The sequence below is a fragment of the Abramis brama genome (genome assembly GCF_963993115.1).
Source record: "Abramis brama genome assembly, chromosome: 25".
Taxonomy (NCBI): Eukaryota; Metazoa; Chordata; class Actinopteri; order Cypriniformes; family Leuciscidae; genus Abramis; species Abramis brama.
In genome coordinates, this window is record NC_139987.1 from 15762684 (window position 1) to 15780554 (window position 17871).

Consider the following 17871-nt stretch of genomic DNA (forward strand, 5'->3'; position numbering starts at 1 on the left):
TACTTTTACAAATGTTATGTAAACTACCCACATATTTGTTTTCAGTGTAGGTTTGCGTCTCTGCAGGTTTGTAATATTTATTGTCACATGTGAAAAAATCTGCTTATGAGATTTTTTTCCCTGTATTTTTTATGTGGGATGCTTTCTATATTTTGATAAAATGTCATCTGGTGCTGAGCACATTTAATCCACACATTCCATATACTGTAGGCACTTCAAACACACAGAATGTTCTTTTCTTTACTCTCCTCTCTCAAAGCAGGAGCTTAGTTCATTCAAAGGCAGGATCTGTAACATTTAGTACAGCATATGGTGGCTGGATTCACGGCAGAGCTGCTGACTTTTACCCACCATGCATTGTGGCTTAATGTAACTGTCGCTTTTAAATCTGTGTTGTCCAGGCTGAACGAGCAGAGCTCTCTAGATGGTCCTTGCGAGTACTTGCACTCTAGTTTAAATATTTGTATATCTCTGACGTCTCTGTTTAGTATCTCTTGAGGCAGGGTGGAAGAGAGTTGACCCACAATAGTAATACAGCTCACAGAACCTCTGACCTCGTTTAGTATCACTTAATAGAATTACTTTTGTCTTCTCAAAAAAATTGGTGTACATAGAAATGGGAGTACAACAGAAATTAAAATATTGTATCTAAAAGAAAACAATTATGTATTTATTATATAATTATTTATAATTATATTATATTATTATTATTATTAATTATAATGAATACAAATATTAATAAAATAATAATAATTAGTGTGTGTGTGTGTGTATATATATATATATATATATATATATATATAAAAATGTTTTAGCCTTTTTTTTTAACTGACAAAAGTACAAAGAAATGATGTCCAATGTTTTTTCACTGATTAACTTAATTGTATTTTGTAAATATAGACAAATTTTGATTTTGATGGCTGCAACACACTCCAAAAAAGTTGGGACAGAGCCATGTTTACCACTGTGTCACATCACCTTTCCTTTAATTATACTTTTTGGAATTGGATACTAATTGTTGAAGTTTTGCAAGTGGAATTTTTACCCAATCTCGCCTGATACAAGACAGTCCGTGGTGGTCATCATTGTCTGATTCTGCTTTTCATGATGGGCCATACATTTTAAATAAGAGACAGATCTGTACTGCAGGCAGGCAGCCAAGCACATCCTCTCTACAGTGCAGAGTGTCTATGAAACAACTCTGTTGTAGCATGTGCAGAATGAAGCCTGGCATTGTCTTGCTTCCCAGGAAATATGTCGTCTTGATGGCAGTGTATGTCTCTGTATAATTCCAATATATGCCTCCACCTCAGTGTTACCTTCACACACATGGAAATCACCCATGCGTGCACTGATGCACCTCCATACCATAACAGATGTTTGCTTTTGCACCTGTCGCTGGTGAAAGTCTGGACGGACCCTTTCGTCTTTGGGACTGAGAACTCAATGGGTCACATTCACCAATCATGCGTAGTTTTGCGCACGCACAAATTTGTGCGTGAAATGTGCGTACGAACGATTTTAAGAACAAATCACGATTCATCAAAAATTGCGTATTAAAATGTATTCTAAATTTATGAAAAAATATAGGAACAACTGAAACCGGTACTTACACTGTACGGCCTCATAATCGTGTTTAGAAGTTGTATTTCATCCTAACACGACTATAATTATATTGAAGTATGTTGCATTAATTGTATTATTACATGTATACAATTATATAATAATATTATTTCTCTTATATGTATCTAAAATACATTCCATCATATACAGTTTAAGAGTAAGAAAAGCTGCTTTATAGCTTTAGCTGCAAGGTTTCTGAATAACGCAGATATATGCGTATGTACAGCTGGCTAATGAGAGGTCTGTAATCTGGATCTGTATAAAAGGTGTTTATTGTGAGAACTGGTGAGAATGGCACACTTGGCTTTGCAAGTGCACACGGCTGCTCATTTAGAATACTCCAAATTCACTAACATCAGAACAATGTTAAGAACAAATTCATGTGCGTACGTACGTTGTGAATTAGGCAGAGATTTTTCGTGAGAAGTTCTCCTGTGCGTACAAATACGAAATAATCCAAGCTATTATTAGTGATTGAGACCCAATGCCCGTTTTTCCCCAAAGCAAGCTGAAACGTGGACTCATCTGACTGCAGCACACATTTCCACTGTGTTTTAGACCATCTGAGATGAGCTCGGGCCCAGAGAACTCGGTGGCATCTCTGCATAGAACTGATGTATATCTTTCTCCTTGCGTAACAGAGATTCAAGGTGCATTCCTTGATGCAACTGCAGACTGTGTTAGGTGACAACAGATTTCCAAAGTACTCCCGAGCCCGTGGTCCTATATATAACACAGTAGCATGATGGTTTCTGAGGGCTCAAAGGTCATGCACATTCAACGGAGGTCTCTTGCCTTGCTCTACACAAACTAAGATTTATCTGGATTCCCTGAATCTTTTCACAATATTATATATTGAAAATGGCGAAAGACCTACACAGACAACCTGTGACAACATTACAATGTTCCCACACATATACTGTAAATGTAAAACCTAGTTGTTGCACAGTCATGGCAATTATTGGAAAGCCCTACATATTTTCTCATTGTGATTTGACTTAGCTAAGCTAGCTAGAAAATTGTGTCTAATCTCACTTTTTGACCCAGAAACACAAATTAATCTGTACCATGGCTGCCTCTCAAATATCCAGCTTGCCACCCGACTAAGCAAGCATGTGTTCGCCTCCTTTCTCTCCCTCTCTCTCTCAACCTTCTTTTCTTCAAACTGGGCTGGATTCATTTAGATGCCAACAAATCAATCTAATAAATTGCCTATGTTTAATTTGATCTGCTACCAGCTAGAGATTATGTTGGTTTTTAATCCACAAGCCCATTTAGGCAAAGTGGCAAAGCTCAAATAATACAACCGAATTTGAGTAGGGATTAAAAAGACATTTATAGTGTTTCTCTTTCTCTCTCTCTCTCTCTCTCTATGTAGATATCCAGGAGTTTTATGAAGTGACCCTGCTGAACTCTCAGAAGAGCTGTGAGCAGAAGTTGGTGGAGGTGAATCACATGGCTAAGCAGTGGGAACACACTGCCACCAGTTCGACATTACCCACCGAGGGTCCGCAGCCAGCGTCCACACCGCCAGAGGTGAGACAAATAGAGAATCATGCACATAGACCTCAACTGGCTTTGCTTCAAACACATGCAGAATAGGTCACAGCTACTGTAGAATTATTGGAGCTTTGCCATCACAGGAATAAATTACAATTTAAAATATATTAAAATAGAGTTATTTTAAAGTGTAATGTATATTTCCCAACAAATATGCTATCCATTACTTTGCTCGTCCATGGTAAATTCGCACAATACACGCAATATACTGAATTTGTCACGGATTAGTAAAGTAATGGATAGCACATTTGTTTTCAGAAGCCACGCATCGTGCTGCCCCAGAACACAGGCTATTTTGGCATGAGCTGACAGATGAAAAATAATTTGATAGTTTATTTTGGATCTTTCTGAAGTCTATAGCTTGTTGTGTAGTCCAGCTGAAGAGAGGACAGTCCTCTTGGGTAAGGTTTTATTTGTCAGCATAGTGTTAGTAGACAAAAACTGCAGTCTCTCATAACTCCAGCTTCTGCTTGTTGTTTTACGCCTGTTTCACACTGGATGCACAAGCAGAGCAGAGGCAATTAGGGCTGCGCGATATCGGAAAAGTCTGACATTGCAATATTTTGTTTTCCTGCAATATATATTGCGATATGAAAACAATTTCACTAGATGGCTTGAAACACGATTTGGAAAGAATTAATCATTCTAGAATGGTTGAGGTGATTTTGTAGGGGAGTGAATCTGCATAGAAAATAATAAACAAATTACAAGCATAGATAAATACAATAGAACAAAGATACAAATGAAATAAATAGTGCTTTATGTTTTTCAGGTACATCTAACAGTATTCAGGTACATAAATTGAATAATCAAATGTATGTTAACACTGCATAGTCTTCACTGTATAAATGAAATATAAATAATCTTTGTTAAAGCTACAAAAGTGATTTTCTCTTTGTATTTTATTGTTTGATTAACATTAATGAGCGGGTATATTAGGCTGCTGTCACTTTAAGACTGAATGCACAGATCCAATATAATGATAGGGCTAACCTGTGGGTTGAAAATGATCATTTTACCACATATGTGTTTTAAAGAAAAAAAATAAAAGCTTAATAAGGAACATATTAAAATAAGGAATAATGAACATATTAAAATAATAAAACAATCCATGTCATGACCCCTTTAAATTTGTTCTTGGAAGTATTTGAAGAGAAATGTATAAGTTCATATTGAAAGCTCTTTTTTTTTTTGTGGATTTTTGCATCTTGACAAATCGAGACATTTTTGAGATTTCTTCTGAAACTGCAGAAGACATATATACGATTCTGGGGATTAAAGTTCTGCTTTCCATTTAATCTTGATTCTGCTCTTTGGGAAAATATAGACCTTAAAGAAATCTTTTTAAAATTTTCTCTGGAAATGGCTGGAAAAGCACCCTTTGAGTGTGTTTGAGGCCTTGTCTGTCATGTGCCGTGATGAGGTTGAGTGGAAAGGCTTGTGACAGAATAATGTAAGGCATTAAATGAAGTTGTAGATATCTGAAGAATACAAATGGCTCCAGAGCTGTATGCAGGCTTTGTCTTCTCAGACGCTGGTGAATTCCGCAGCGCTGCTTAGGTCTGCTGACGCATCAGCGCTCACAAAAGCATCAAATGTGTCAATCAAACACCTACTGATAAAATGTTACAAGTGTACTAGAGACTTGTGTGATTAATGACTCAAATTTTCTGAGAAAGTGAGATTATACTGGACTGAATTATTCTGCTCAGCGGATTTCATTTAAAAATGCATAGCAGAAAGATTAAAGCTTGTTGTATTTTCAACTGCTTAGTTAAAACTTAATTTCAGTTTCAAATATGTATGTAATGTTTTCATGTATTGATGGGTGTTTGTATTTATTGTTTTGTATTTTACCAAGTTGATAACTGTGTGTATTTAATGTACCAGTGTAAATTTAGACCTAATTTTTTGTTGTTGCATACAGCCACTAGGGGGAAGCTGTCTCTGTGTGAACTGTGTGTCTTGATCCCAGTGTCTCATGGTCTTATAGGACAGAAGGACATCATCTGAACATCAGCAGCACTGAGCCTTTAAACTTTAGCATACAAAAATATTTACATACTACAGTTAGCAATAACGTATATGCTATCGGCTATGTCAGTCGTCATCGTCTTTTTTTTATTTTTGAGGAAATGAATCCTATATTCAGCAATGATGCATTAAATGTCTTCTTTATAATGAGACAAAAGATTTATATTTCAAATAAATGCTGTTCTTTTAAACTTTGTTCATCAAAGAATCCTGTTTAGACTAAAATAATAAGCAGCACAATTGTTTTCAACACTGATAATAATAAGAAATATTTCTTGATATATCAGCACATTCAAATGATTTCTGAAGGATCATGTGACAGTGAAGACTGGAGTAATTATGATGAAAATTCAGCTTTGCCATCACAGCAATAAATTAATTTTAAAATATATTAAACATAGAAAAGTTATTTTTAAATTGTAATAATATTTCACATTGTTTGGTCAAATAAATGTAACCTTGGTGAGTATGAGACTTTTTTCAAAAACATTAAAAAAAAAAATATTTTTTTTTATTTTTATTATTTCTCGTTTTAAATCAACTTTCTTCAAATATGGACATTCTGAGTGTCCGTCTAAAGTGTTTAGATGAAAGGATTTTGAAATTAATTTAAATTAGAAATGCTCACAGTTAATCATTTATTTGGCTCGCATACATATGTGAGTGTGTGTGTCTGTTATTGCATATATATGTTATATAAGGGTTATGTTTGTGAATTTCAGACTGATGCGTCTGGCCTTCTCTCTTTCTTCAGCCTGCCTTATACATTATACATTATTTGTTGACATAATTCCAAGCAGAATTTTAACTTAAAAATAAAATGCTCTTTAAATAAATGTATAATGTATAAAAGTAATATATCCCTTTAAATCCTGCTGCTTATCTGAATATCCTCCATGTTCTTAAATATATTGAGAGCTATGAATATCAACGCTCACTTGCTTGTGTGAGAATGTTTGAATATCAATATTGAAGTGAATATAAATAAGATCAATATCAAATGTTACATTAATGCTCCAAAAACATTACTCGTATGGTTAAAGTGAAATACTTCGACCAGACATTGGAGATGTAGATGACTTCTGAAAGTGTGTGTGTTTTTGTCCCCAGCTGAGAGGGAAGAGCCGCATGGAGCTGACAGTGGAGGAACCTGCTGTAGGAACCACCAATACAGAGGTGAGAAACAGTCTTCCCACATTCTGTTCAATTTTCTGACAGATGCAGATTGTCATGTGGCAGTTTTTACACCAGCTGCACATGAGTTATGCAGGCAGAGAGGTTTTTCCCTTCGAATGGTTTATATCCACTTGGAGGGACGCCATAGACTGTTGATAAGTGCTTTATTGATTAAAAACAGTGAGAGGTTTTGAGATGAGTTTTTCATAAGACTGCGGTCCGTTATCAGAATCAACATGCGGGGATATTTTCTGAGTACTTGAGTGTTTATCATTTTACAGTACATACTTATTGTTTGCACTACTGGATCTAAAATAAAATAAAATAATTATGAGAACCAGTGTTATTTATATGCCATTATAGTATTTATTAAGATGTTGAATCAGCTTTTTAGTATTATACCATTTCAGTATTTATTCGTATTTTTAATTAGCTTTTATTTTGTATATCGTCAGTTTGTTTTAAATTTAGCTTAAGCTTTTGTCAGTTCTTTTTAATTATTAGTTTATATATATCTATTTAGCTTTATTTTATTTTTATAAATTATTTTTATTATATTTTTATTTTTATTTTATTTCAGTTAGTTGCCAATGCAACATTTAATAAAAAAAAAAAAAAAAATGTTTAAGTTTAATGGAATAGAAGTTTTATTTCAGCTTTCTATTAGTTAATGAAAACATTTTATTCTAAGTTTTGGTTAACAATAACAACACTGATGAGAACAATTGTGATTGTAAATGTGCCAAATTACAAAACTTCAGTGCACTGTAAATTAAATTGATATTGTCTTTATCTGCAACCCTTAACATACATTTGACTGTCTATTTCTTATATAAAGTCCATGTGTTTTTTTTAGAAACAAATAAGAGAAAGCTTATTGCAGTATTTAACTGCAGTATTAAAGTTATCTGTGGTTGGTTATAGCAATATTAATAAGTGACTTGTTCTCTTTTAGAGAAAACTTTCTTAATTATCTTTACACTAATTGGCAAGGGAACTCCTAGCACCAACGGACTTATATGTCAGAGAACAAAGTGTCACTTAATTTAAACCACATTTAAACATCTGGCTTCTCAGAGAAGTTTGAATCCAAACGTCTGACATTTTTCTGGCATTTTCTGCAATCAGAATTACAAATTTTCATTGAAAATTGGCTTTAAAAATTAACATGATTATACACTGATGAGCCAGAGCATTTTGACCAGTCACAGGTAAAGTGAATATCGTTGATCTCTTAGACAAGGGCCAAATTGTAATGGCAAGGCAACTGGGTCAGAGTATCTCTGAAATGGCAAGGCTTGTGGGTTGCAGTGGTGAGAATTTACCAACATTGGTCCGAGGAGGGACAAACCACAAACCGGCGACAGGGTGTTGGACGCCCAAGGCTCATCGATGAGTGAGGGCAAAAAAGCCTGTCCCTTCTGGTCCGAGCCAACAGAAGGTCTGTTGTGGGTCTAACAAGGTCTAAGGTCTAACAAAAGTCACACAAACTTTTAACAATGGTTATGGGAGGAATGTCACAACACGCAGTGCGTCACATTCTGCTGCATAGCCACAGACCAATCAGAGTGCCTATGATGACCCCTGTCCACTATAGAAGCGCCTGTAATGGGCATCAGCATCAGAACTGGACCTTGGAGCAGTGGAAGATGGTCATTTTTGCCCCAAAATGTGTTTTGTGCATCCTGGAAAGTCATCTTTGGAAAAGGGATTTAAAATCAGTCTGGCGGCATTTGTCTGCATGCCATGTAATATTAGTGGGTGGCTTGTATCGAAAATTGAACTGTGTGTGTGTGTATGTGGAGCCAGATTCTGCCTTTTCACTAGTACAGCTCCCATCTCGGAGGCGTGTTGATCTCCAGTAATTGCCACCACTGTCTAACTCAACCAGCTTAGATGCTCTCAGAATTTACACAGCAGTGAGAAACACTTATGCGTACAAGGCTCGATGGTGGGTAAGCCCCCAATGGCTCCTTAGAGGCAGCTAACCCTACCCTCAACCTTAAACCTACCCATCCCCTCGCTGCCTGGAAGGCGCCGTTGGGGGCATAAAACACCAAACACCAGAACACAGGCTTATATTCTAAATCCCATTTCTAAACTATTTCAGCACATACTGCATAGGGCGACACGTCACGTTATTACTCTCACCTTGTGTTAATTTAAATTAGCGTCCACCAGTTTATTCATTGTTCTGTTTATTCTAAGCATGTGCTGCAGTTTTGTCGTCTAATGCTTTAAACGCTTGCAGAGTGAATTCTGATTTGCTGTCAATGATTTTTATCGTTCATCTGCTGGAATTTCTGAAAGTGAGTCCCAATTCCCATTGTTTCTCTGTGCTGTTATCATTATAGTTGTGGTGTGGGCTCTGCTTTTCTTTTATATTTACAACAATTTTAGAACTATATCTTTGATATGTGTTATTAGTGACCCATATATACTCAAGTCCAAATCAAGGCTGTTGTTTTTGAAAAGAGGGCAGAGCCAATTATAGGCAGGCACAAAGACAAACCCAAATATACTGTGGCTGGAATAATACAGAAGGAATAGAACTGTGGAAGTCCAGACATGGATGGGTGGAGGTTGAAATGAGAGCTTTTGCTTTTTTTGAATGAATCTGTGCCGACTCCCTCTTTTGTTACTCAAGTGGGACATCTGAGCATCTTGAGGTCACTTGCAACACCTCGCTCATAGATTCATACACACAGAGCCCTTGCGGCTCTACCAGATGTCTCGTCTGCACACATGAGAGAGCAGGACTGCCCGCAGGTGTCCCGTCTGTAAGCGTTTACAACGGCCCTGTGCCTTAGGTGCTCACAGAGTCACACGTACAATACAAATACCTTTGTTGTTGAGTCGGACTGTAGTAGAGTCATCCATAGAAAATGAGCTTACACCGAAATAGGGAGGGAGTTGCGGACACAATATCTCATGCCAAAATAAATTCTAAATCTTACTTACACGAGAGATTTTGTGCGTGTGTGTGTGTGTGTGTGTGTGTGTGTGTGTGTGTATCATTGTCCTCAATAAAATAGCATGTAGCACGGATTAGATGTTTGTCCACTTGACCCGGGCATTGGTGATTTGAGGGTAAACAGGGCTGGAATGATAGGTTTAAACTCTTAGTCATAGTTCCAAAGAAAAATAAACAGTACGTTATGGGATTTAGCATAAGACAGAGGATTCTATCCACATTCATGACCAAAGTGTCCATTTGTGCATTATAATTAATGTTAGGAAAACAATTTGAGAGGTGATACATAAACGCAATACATTTTGCTTTTCAGACTGAATTAAGTTGTATTAATATGTGCACCGCAATCATTTCCTTAATCAGTATTGTTTTTCCAGTAAAGATATTGAAACACACGTCTTAGCTCAGTAGTTTGTGTGCGTATTTAAGCCCTGTGTTTTGATCAGGTCATTTGTCTGTTCAGTTGTTCTGTTCATGTTTAGTCTGAGTAGCCTGAGTGCTTTGTTTCTTTGAGTTTATCAACTACTGCAAATAGGTCCAGCTCTTTATTTTAATTGTATCAACCGTAAGTGTGTGACAAATAAAAGTTTTCAAAAAAAAGTTTTTTTTTAAATAATCGTCTTGTGTTCACGTGCATTTATTTAATCAACAAATACAGTAAAACACTAATATTGTGAAATATTATTACAATTTAAAATAACCACTTTCTATTTCAATATAATTAAAAATGTAATTTATTCCTGTGACGCAAAGCTGAATTTTCAGCATCATTACTCCAGTCTTCAGTGTCACATGACCCTTCATAATTCTAATATGCTGATTTGGTGCTCAATAAACATTTGTTACCAATGTTGAAAACTGATATAATAAACTAGTAACTAGTATAATAACTGTATTTTATAGGAAACTGTGATACAGATTTTACGGCTTCTATGTTTAAAATTTAATTGAAAGAGAAATCTTTGTAACAGATGCTTTTACTGTCACTTTTAATCAAATTTATTTGTGCTAGCTAGCTGAATAAAAAATATTAAATTCAAAAAATATATATATATTTTCAATGTGGTACATTTGCTGCAAACAGTTTGAAAGTATGACAATTTGAGCCTACAACTGCTGCAGGCTATTTTTTTTATTTTTCCATTAAGGTCTAGCTTTTCTTGTCCCATACCTGAACCGGTTTGTCTTACAGCAACACACTGATGGCATTGTTTCTAATGTTTTAGAGTCTTATACTAGCCCATTAGTAACTTACTTTTTTTTAAAATTTCGTGAATATGAGGAGCCTCTCTTCTGGAAACACGGTTAGCATTGTTAGCAAAGTGGACAGTGCTTCGAGTTCATGTAAAGAGAACACAAAACAAAACGTGGCACTGTGACAGAAACTCGCTCGCCAAGTTCATGTTTGAGCTTCTGTCTCAAAGTCCTGCCGACCTCGTTTCTTAATTATTCCCCTTTGTCTGTGTGAAAGTGTTGTGGAGAGGAAGTTTAAGTACTCGGTCTATAATGTGATCGCTCAAAGCGGCTTTGAGGCCCATCTGCTGAAGGGCTTAGTGTGTGTGTGTGTGTATTTGAGAAGCGAGTCGTAGACGTTGTATGTGCAGCAGCCATTGAGATGTCAGATACAGAATGAAAGCTGTGATCAGGTTGCAGTTTTTCGAGGAGCTGGAACTGGAGGAGCGGACAGTGTATCCACAGCAGGTAAGACTGACAGAAGAAGAGAACGATAAGAAAGATAGTAGGCCTGGGTATATACAGCTTAATAGAGATGGGGGAAGGGATGCAGTCAGCTGGTCAGCATATTGTTCTTGGTCATTCAAGAACTGTCGCTCCTTGCCAGGCAATCAGCTGGAAAGCCATGTGGAATTTCAAGTGCTTGAAGATGCTTCGTAGATGAACTTTATGCATTTGTACAGATATGCTATGCTGTGTGTTGCTAAGTTTTTCCCATTGAACACCAATATCTTTTTTTTTTTACATAGCCATTTTTCATACAACAACAGTTAAATTTGAATTTATTTTATTAAGAGAAACACCTTGATGTACAATCTTGTTTTTAAGGGAGTCCCAACATATTCTAAATGATTCATTTACGATTTTTGAGATCATTTTCGATGTAGCATGATCATCACATTTCAAAGGCTCCGATTTAATTAAATAAATATATTTTTAGAGAAGAACGCATGCACTGTTTGTTTACACATGCGCAGCTCATTGGTGTTTTCAGTGTCTACGCAGTATATTCCGCCCCACATGAACTCCATCACTGCACCTGCTCTGAGTTTGGGTCGCTTAGCACACATTTGGGAACACAACATGCACCACTCATTTCACCAGATTTGTTATGAAAAGCATTTTATAAACCTGTAGCCCAGCTTTAAACTTAAATATTATAATAGTTCAATGGTTTTAACATTTGATATGTTTAAATATGTCATTTTGATTATCAAATATGAGTTTTAAGGGATAAAATTATTGACTGCAGGGGGACTTTTAAGTAATTTTATTCATTTTGATTCACGGTACATATTATCCCGAATCTCTCATTAACCCCTTAGTTGAGCACATTTTGATGCAAAAACATTCCTCTATACCGATAGTTGTGCAAGACCCCTTCAAGGCTGAAATCCCCCCAGCTATGGTTACATTTCTTTCTCAAGACGACTTCTCTTTTATTTATTTGTTAACGACACAAACATCTCATGTTGTTATTTTATAACTGCAGTAGGCAGCTCTCCCCTCCTGTCTGTTTATTCATTTAAATTACTGGGGAAGGTCTTGATATAAAGAACAGATGTTGTGTGATGCATCTGACCTGATGTCTGAAACATTGCTGCAGATTCCTATCTGTGACTGTTGTCTCTTTGTCTTGTATCTCACAATAATTTGCTAGCCCTGTGCACTTAAAAGTCAGGTTATTTGAGCTCACCAGTGGTTCAGTGGTTTCCCTAGACAGATTGATGTTGTCAAGATCAGCATGAACTGCTTACTCAATCCCCTCTCTTAAAGAAATGTATTCTTGCACTTCATTCCTCTCCACAACTGGCTTAAAACGGCTTAGTTCTGCTTCAGATAACCAAAGGAGGAAAAATTAACTCTCAGACCACAAACAGTGACTATAACAGCAATTTTTCCCAGATTCTCCAGGCTAGAGTGGTAAATCTTCAGCGTCTGTGTCTGTTGTCACACGCATGGGTGTGCGCTTGTGCGGCGAGCTCCAGAGGAGGAGGGATGCTCTGTGATCTCAGCAGTCTGAGCCCCAGCCATGCTGCTGAGCAGTGGATAGCGCTAACAAGCGCCGGGCTGTAGGACTACGGCAAGACCATGCCTGCACACAGAGAGGACTCGCGCCTCTGTCAGCGTTAGCTCCAGCCGTGCCTTTCCTTCCTCTCTCTTTCAATCTCTCTCTCTCCTCTCTCATCTCTCTCTATTTGTTAATGTGGTGCTGATGAAGGGGAAACTGGCTTGAGCTGTTTGGCTCAGAATGGATTGTCTGTGTATTGTCACAACTAAGGTAAGGAGAGTGAGAGAAGATGGGAATGAGTGTTAAAGGGAAGAAGCTTTTTTTTTTTTGTACGTGTCGGCTGTTGAGAATCCAAAAGGGGGTTATTTGTGTCGTATTGCTTTGCTGTTTCTTTTAAAAGGGACTTTTTCATATCTTTTTGGAACAGAATGCTCATTGGTTTAAGTGTTGTGTTACAGTGTCGCTTCAGTGCTGCATTGTATCAGGCTTAATCCCTTGTTGCCGCTCTGTTGAGCCATCAAGGCGTAAACTTGTCGGAAACTTGCATCCACAGATAACCAGCCTCTCCATAGGCAACTGGGCTTTTAGCTCCTCACCACCGCTGGAGCCAGACACATTGCTGGTGGAATACATTATTGATGGTCAGTCCATCAACGAACAGTCCAAGGCTTTATCGGATTTTCCCGCCTTCAGTGGTGCAGGTATCCGGACAGGAAGCCTTTTGAGTGGCATTGAAGGATTGAGAGTGCCAGTCTGCTAGCAGTACTTGAACTAATGGTGTTTATTTCACTAGAGCCAAGCTGCTCGGTTTACACGCTTCTAAATATACAGTATATGAGTGATTTGATCTTCGCATCTCTGTTCAGTTTAATGTTCTATTTTGGCTTGTCAGTGAAGGAGGGCTTGTACCTAATGTGTAGGCAGCTACCTCTCTCATTCACAATCAGTGTTGCAGATGCAATTCACCACCCTGTGAACTGAAATATTAATGTTTGTATTTGCGTGCTTTGTTGAATCAATGTTGAAAGTGCCATTGTGATGGTAATGTGGGCAGCTTGGCTCTGTGCGGTGAATTCCAAATGCAGCCCTACTACACCTGAATGGCAAGCACCTTAATGCTGATTTTTAAATGGTCAGGAGGTTTCATGGTCTTTTATAAAACCCCTGAAGACAGCTGATTAATATTAGGCATCTTAATTTCTCCATACTTCTAAAGTACTTTAGAGGTACCATGGTGCAGTAATACTTTTCAGTAATGGTGTAAATGTTGTTCTTATAAACATTCTTTTCATCAAAGAATCCTGAAAAAGTGTATTATGGTTTTCATAAAAAAAAAAATATTAAGCACCTGTTTTCAATATTGATAATAATAAAAAATATCTTTTTCTTGAACACTAAATCAGCATATTAGAATGATTTCTGAAGGATCATGTGACACTGAAGACTGGAGTAGTGATGCTGAAAATTCAGCTTTGCCATCACAGGAATAAATTACTTTTCAATTTTTTTGTATTTTTTATTGTAATAATATTTCACAATAATATTGTTTTTGCTGCATTTTTGATCAAATAAATGCAGCCTTGGTAAGGATTTTCTTTCAAAAACATAAAAAAAATATTATCAAATTCTAACATTTGAACAGTGGTGCACATGACTGAAAAACATATAATTATTATAGTACTTTGTTAATATAAACAACACCATCCTGTCGTTTAGCTAAAGAGCCGATTTGAGTCCAGTCTCATTGGATATTGTTATTTTTTGTAATTTTAAGCCATTTCTGTTTTTAATTTTGTTATAGAATATTATTTTGTTCAGTAACAGAAGCAGAGTTTGTTTCCACTCAGTAGTAGCCGACTGTAGATATTAAGAGTGAGCTCACCTGATTCACAGAAAGCATTCATCATTTGAACAGTTTAGATGCAATCAGTGCTTTGATGATGCAAAAGAATCCAGTCCCATCAGAGTTGCTTGCTTACTCAGATTTTTGCTTTCAATTCCTCAGTCACCCACAGGAATTATTTGAAGCTTTTTTCTTGCGTTGGACTTTGTGAATCATCGTTCATGCCTTATGAAAGAGAAGTATTTTCTGTGCTCTGAGTGGCTAGTTCAAGTTTTTATTAGAAATAGGCATCGACTTCAGTTTGAATGTGTACGTACCGAGTGTAGTACATAATGTAGTGATTCCCATGTACCAGGACAAGCTTGTTATAAATATTAATTATAATTATTAAAATTATATACATATAGGTGTCTTTGCTTTTCTGTTTGTCTTAAGGCCTTTAGTCTTTACTGTACATTGAAAATAGCTGTTATTGCTATTAAACCAAGTCATTTTCAAGAAGCACAGAGACTGCAACTGTCAGACTCGTTTAGGAAGCACTGTGTTTTGCGGTTAAAGGAGCACAATCCTGGTTTGCAGCAATTTAGCAGTGTAATGATTCTGTTGACAGAGATCTGGCTCATCTGTGGCACCCTGGGAAGCATAGCTCAGGACTCATAGGGTGAACCCCTACGCCTGGAAGAAAGGGTGAAATACAAGTGGGAACATAGATGGAAAAAACAGACACTTCTCTGGACTGCAGAAAACATGTTTTTCTCTTTGCTCTGTTTCTGCTGGCTGATGCAAAGACTTAAAGTTGGCCCAGTTTTCTTTGTTTATAGTTATTTTGCAACGAGATGTATAAAATATGAGTCTATATTGGATTAAACACTCAACACTGTTGAGGATTGAGGCTAGAGATATACCAATCGACCAGCTAGGCACCGGAATCGGACGATTTTCCTCATGAATGGCCCTGACCGGTAACCATCCGGTCAGTCTCGCGTCTTACCGATCTGTTTTGTTGCCAGCGGCACATGGAATAATGTCAGGTGCTTCGCTTTCTTCTCTCCGGCAGCGAAGTGACGCACACCCGCCTCTTCTCACTCACTCGCCTCATTCACTCTGGTTAATGCTTGTATTGCACATAAAGTGGAGCGCACAAGCTGCCTCTCAGTCTCAAGCAGCGTGTGAGTCGCAAGTACCAAAATGAGTGGCTTACTGCAATTAAACGGTTAAAACCACAAAATTACGTCAAAATGCCCATCTTGGCGAGTATTCAGTTAAACAGTCAGTTTTGGAACCTAATTATTTGAGAAAGATAACGCAAGTTATCACAAACAAGACAAAGAAAATTACTCCCGGCTCTTGTCTGAATAACTTTTGTAACTAATTGTAAGCATTAATCTGTATTTATTTTTTACAATGAAGACTATTCAGTGTCATTTTACATTTGATTACTTTAATTTCTGTAGTATTTTTTACCTGAATATACTGTATACCCACCTGAAAAGCCGTGTTTATTTCATATCTCTCTTTATTCTATTGCATTTATTTGTGGTGTAGTTTGAAATTTGTCTTTTTATTTGTTTGTTTTTTATGAAAATAAAATTTTACTTTTAAGAAAAGTAGATTTTTGTTAATATATGCTTTCAATTATAGGTCTTTGAAAGAAAAAAAATCGAATCGGCAAAGATCGGTATCGGCAGGTTTCACTTAAAAAAAATTTGGAATCACCCCAAAAAATCACAATAGGTACATATCTAATTGAGGCATACATATGAGTTAACTGTTTTTTTCTTAATCTCCAACTAAAACAATTCTAAATACTGTGCATAAACACTCAAACAAAGATGTATATCAGTGGCAGTATATTATAGTAATTTCTCTTCTTACCAATTCGGGTTTTTTTAAAGTATGCTATTGGGTTAATCTTTTTTTTTTTATCTTGTAATTCCTCTTTTTGACATTATTTTCATAACAATTGAGTGCTTTTGCACACTCACATTAATATGATACAATGATGTCAATGATGAAAATCATCCTGTACTGTATGGACACAAATATACAACATCAATAAATAATATATTATATAATATACTGATAATTAAGAGAAATATGGTTTATTAAATCATGCCACAATTTTGAAAAACCTTCATTGTCTTTAATTTTCTTTTTTTTTCTTTTTTTTTTGATTTTGTTGTTAATTTGAAAAATGTAAATTTCAAAGTTTTCTTGAAATACAACCCATTTGTTAAATTATGGGGAGGACAGCTTGGAAAAGGATCGGGAAATGTTGCAAGCAAAATTCGAACTTGTATTACCCATTTGAGTGTTACAGCAAGGTGTTTTAGAAGAAACACTGTTTTACCTTTATTAGTATGGCTGTTCAGATTTAGATGTCTCCATTAAAATGCAGATTCAGATAGTGATAAACTTGTCATTGTATCATCAAGAAAGAGAGAGTCGTAGAGAGAACAAGATCTTGAGGGAACATCCTCCCTCACAAGAGCCAATTATATTGTACAAGCTGAGAGTCATTATGCTGTGCTTCATCACAGGAAGTCTTTCCTCCAACAATGTCGTTGTTGTTGTTTTTTGGCACCCTGGCTGTAAATATTTCGTGTGAGTTCTTTCTATTTTAAGTCATGGTGAAGTGTACATGTGCATCCAACGCCCTCCACCCACTTCCTCTACTTCAAATGCACGCAACAGTATATCTGAATCTGTCTCTCTCTCTCTCTCTCTCTCTCTCTCTCTCTCTCTCTCTCTCTCTCTCTCTCTCTCTCTCTCTCTCTGCCTCCACTCTCTTCTTGGTGGTTAATGTTACGTAATAGTTTGCAGGATGCACTCAGTAGGTTATGGCTGAGAGAATATCATCCCACACACACGCTGTGTGATGCTGGGAGTTTGTGTGTTTTAGTCCCCCATCGCAGCTGTTTTTAGTGGCGTGGACAAAGGTGATATAATAACGATCTCTGCCTCCACCCCAGCAGGGCAGATTTTTTTTTTTTTCACCCTCCTCTCCTCCGCTAGACAGTGTGGGATAGGGTTCAACTGCGTAGGAAAAACTCTTTAGCTTTAAGATAGAGTTGAATATGTCTGCAATTCTTTTGTTCATTCATTCAGGCGGAGGTGTAAAATTTGCAATGGACATTGCCCACATGCTTTGAAGAGTTTTAACACTTTATGGTTTATATTGTCTCTTACTTGGGGTGTTGCTGATGCTGAATAGTTAGTGTCACGTAGCCAGACCTTCAGACTGATGGTAGAAAGTCCGGAATCCATAGCAGCTTTCATTGGCCAACAACTGCCCAAGAGGACATGTGGTTGACATGTAAAACAATCAATCATTCGGCTTTGTTTCCAGGTGGACCGTTAAAGAACGCAACACACACGTTTCCCCGGAAATCTTGAAGTGTTTCCCATTTTGTGTGC

The 17871-nt window shown here is 36.8% G+C and overlaps 1 protein-coding gene across 21 annotated transcripts in view; it reads left to right on the plus strand.

Moving 5' to 3' along the window:
- dlg2 (discs, large homolog 2) overlaps positions 1–17871 on the plus strand; it is a 218905-nt gene that overhangs the window by 19948 nt on the left and 181086 nt on the right. For 19 of the 21 annotated variants that reach the window (XR_014604607.1, XM_084103815.1, XM_084103826.1 and 16 more), the window contains exons 3-4: positions 3002–3159; positions 6328–6393. Coding sequence is in view for 20 of the 21 variants with exons in the window: in XM_084103815.1 (XP_083959941.1) it covers positions 3002–3159; positions 6328–6393 (224 nt within the window). In the remaining variant the exon portion in view is untranslated. Of the gene's footprint in view, positions 1–3001; positions 3160–6327; positions 6394–10935; positions 11069–17871 lie in introns of those variants that run through there. The other 2 variants (XM_084103823.1, XM_084103827.1) reach the window with 2 other exon arrangements.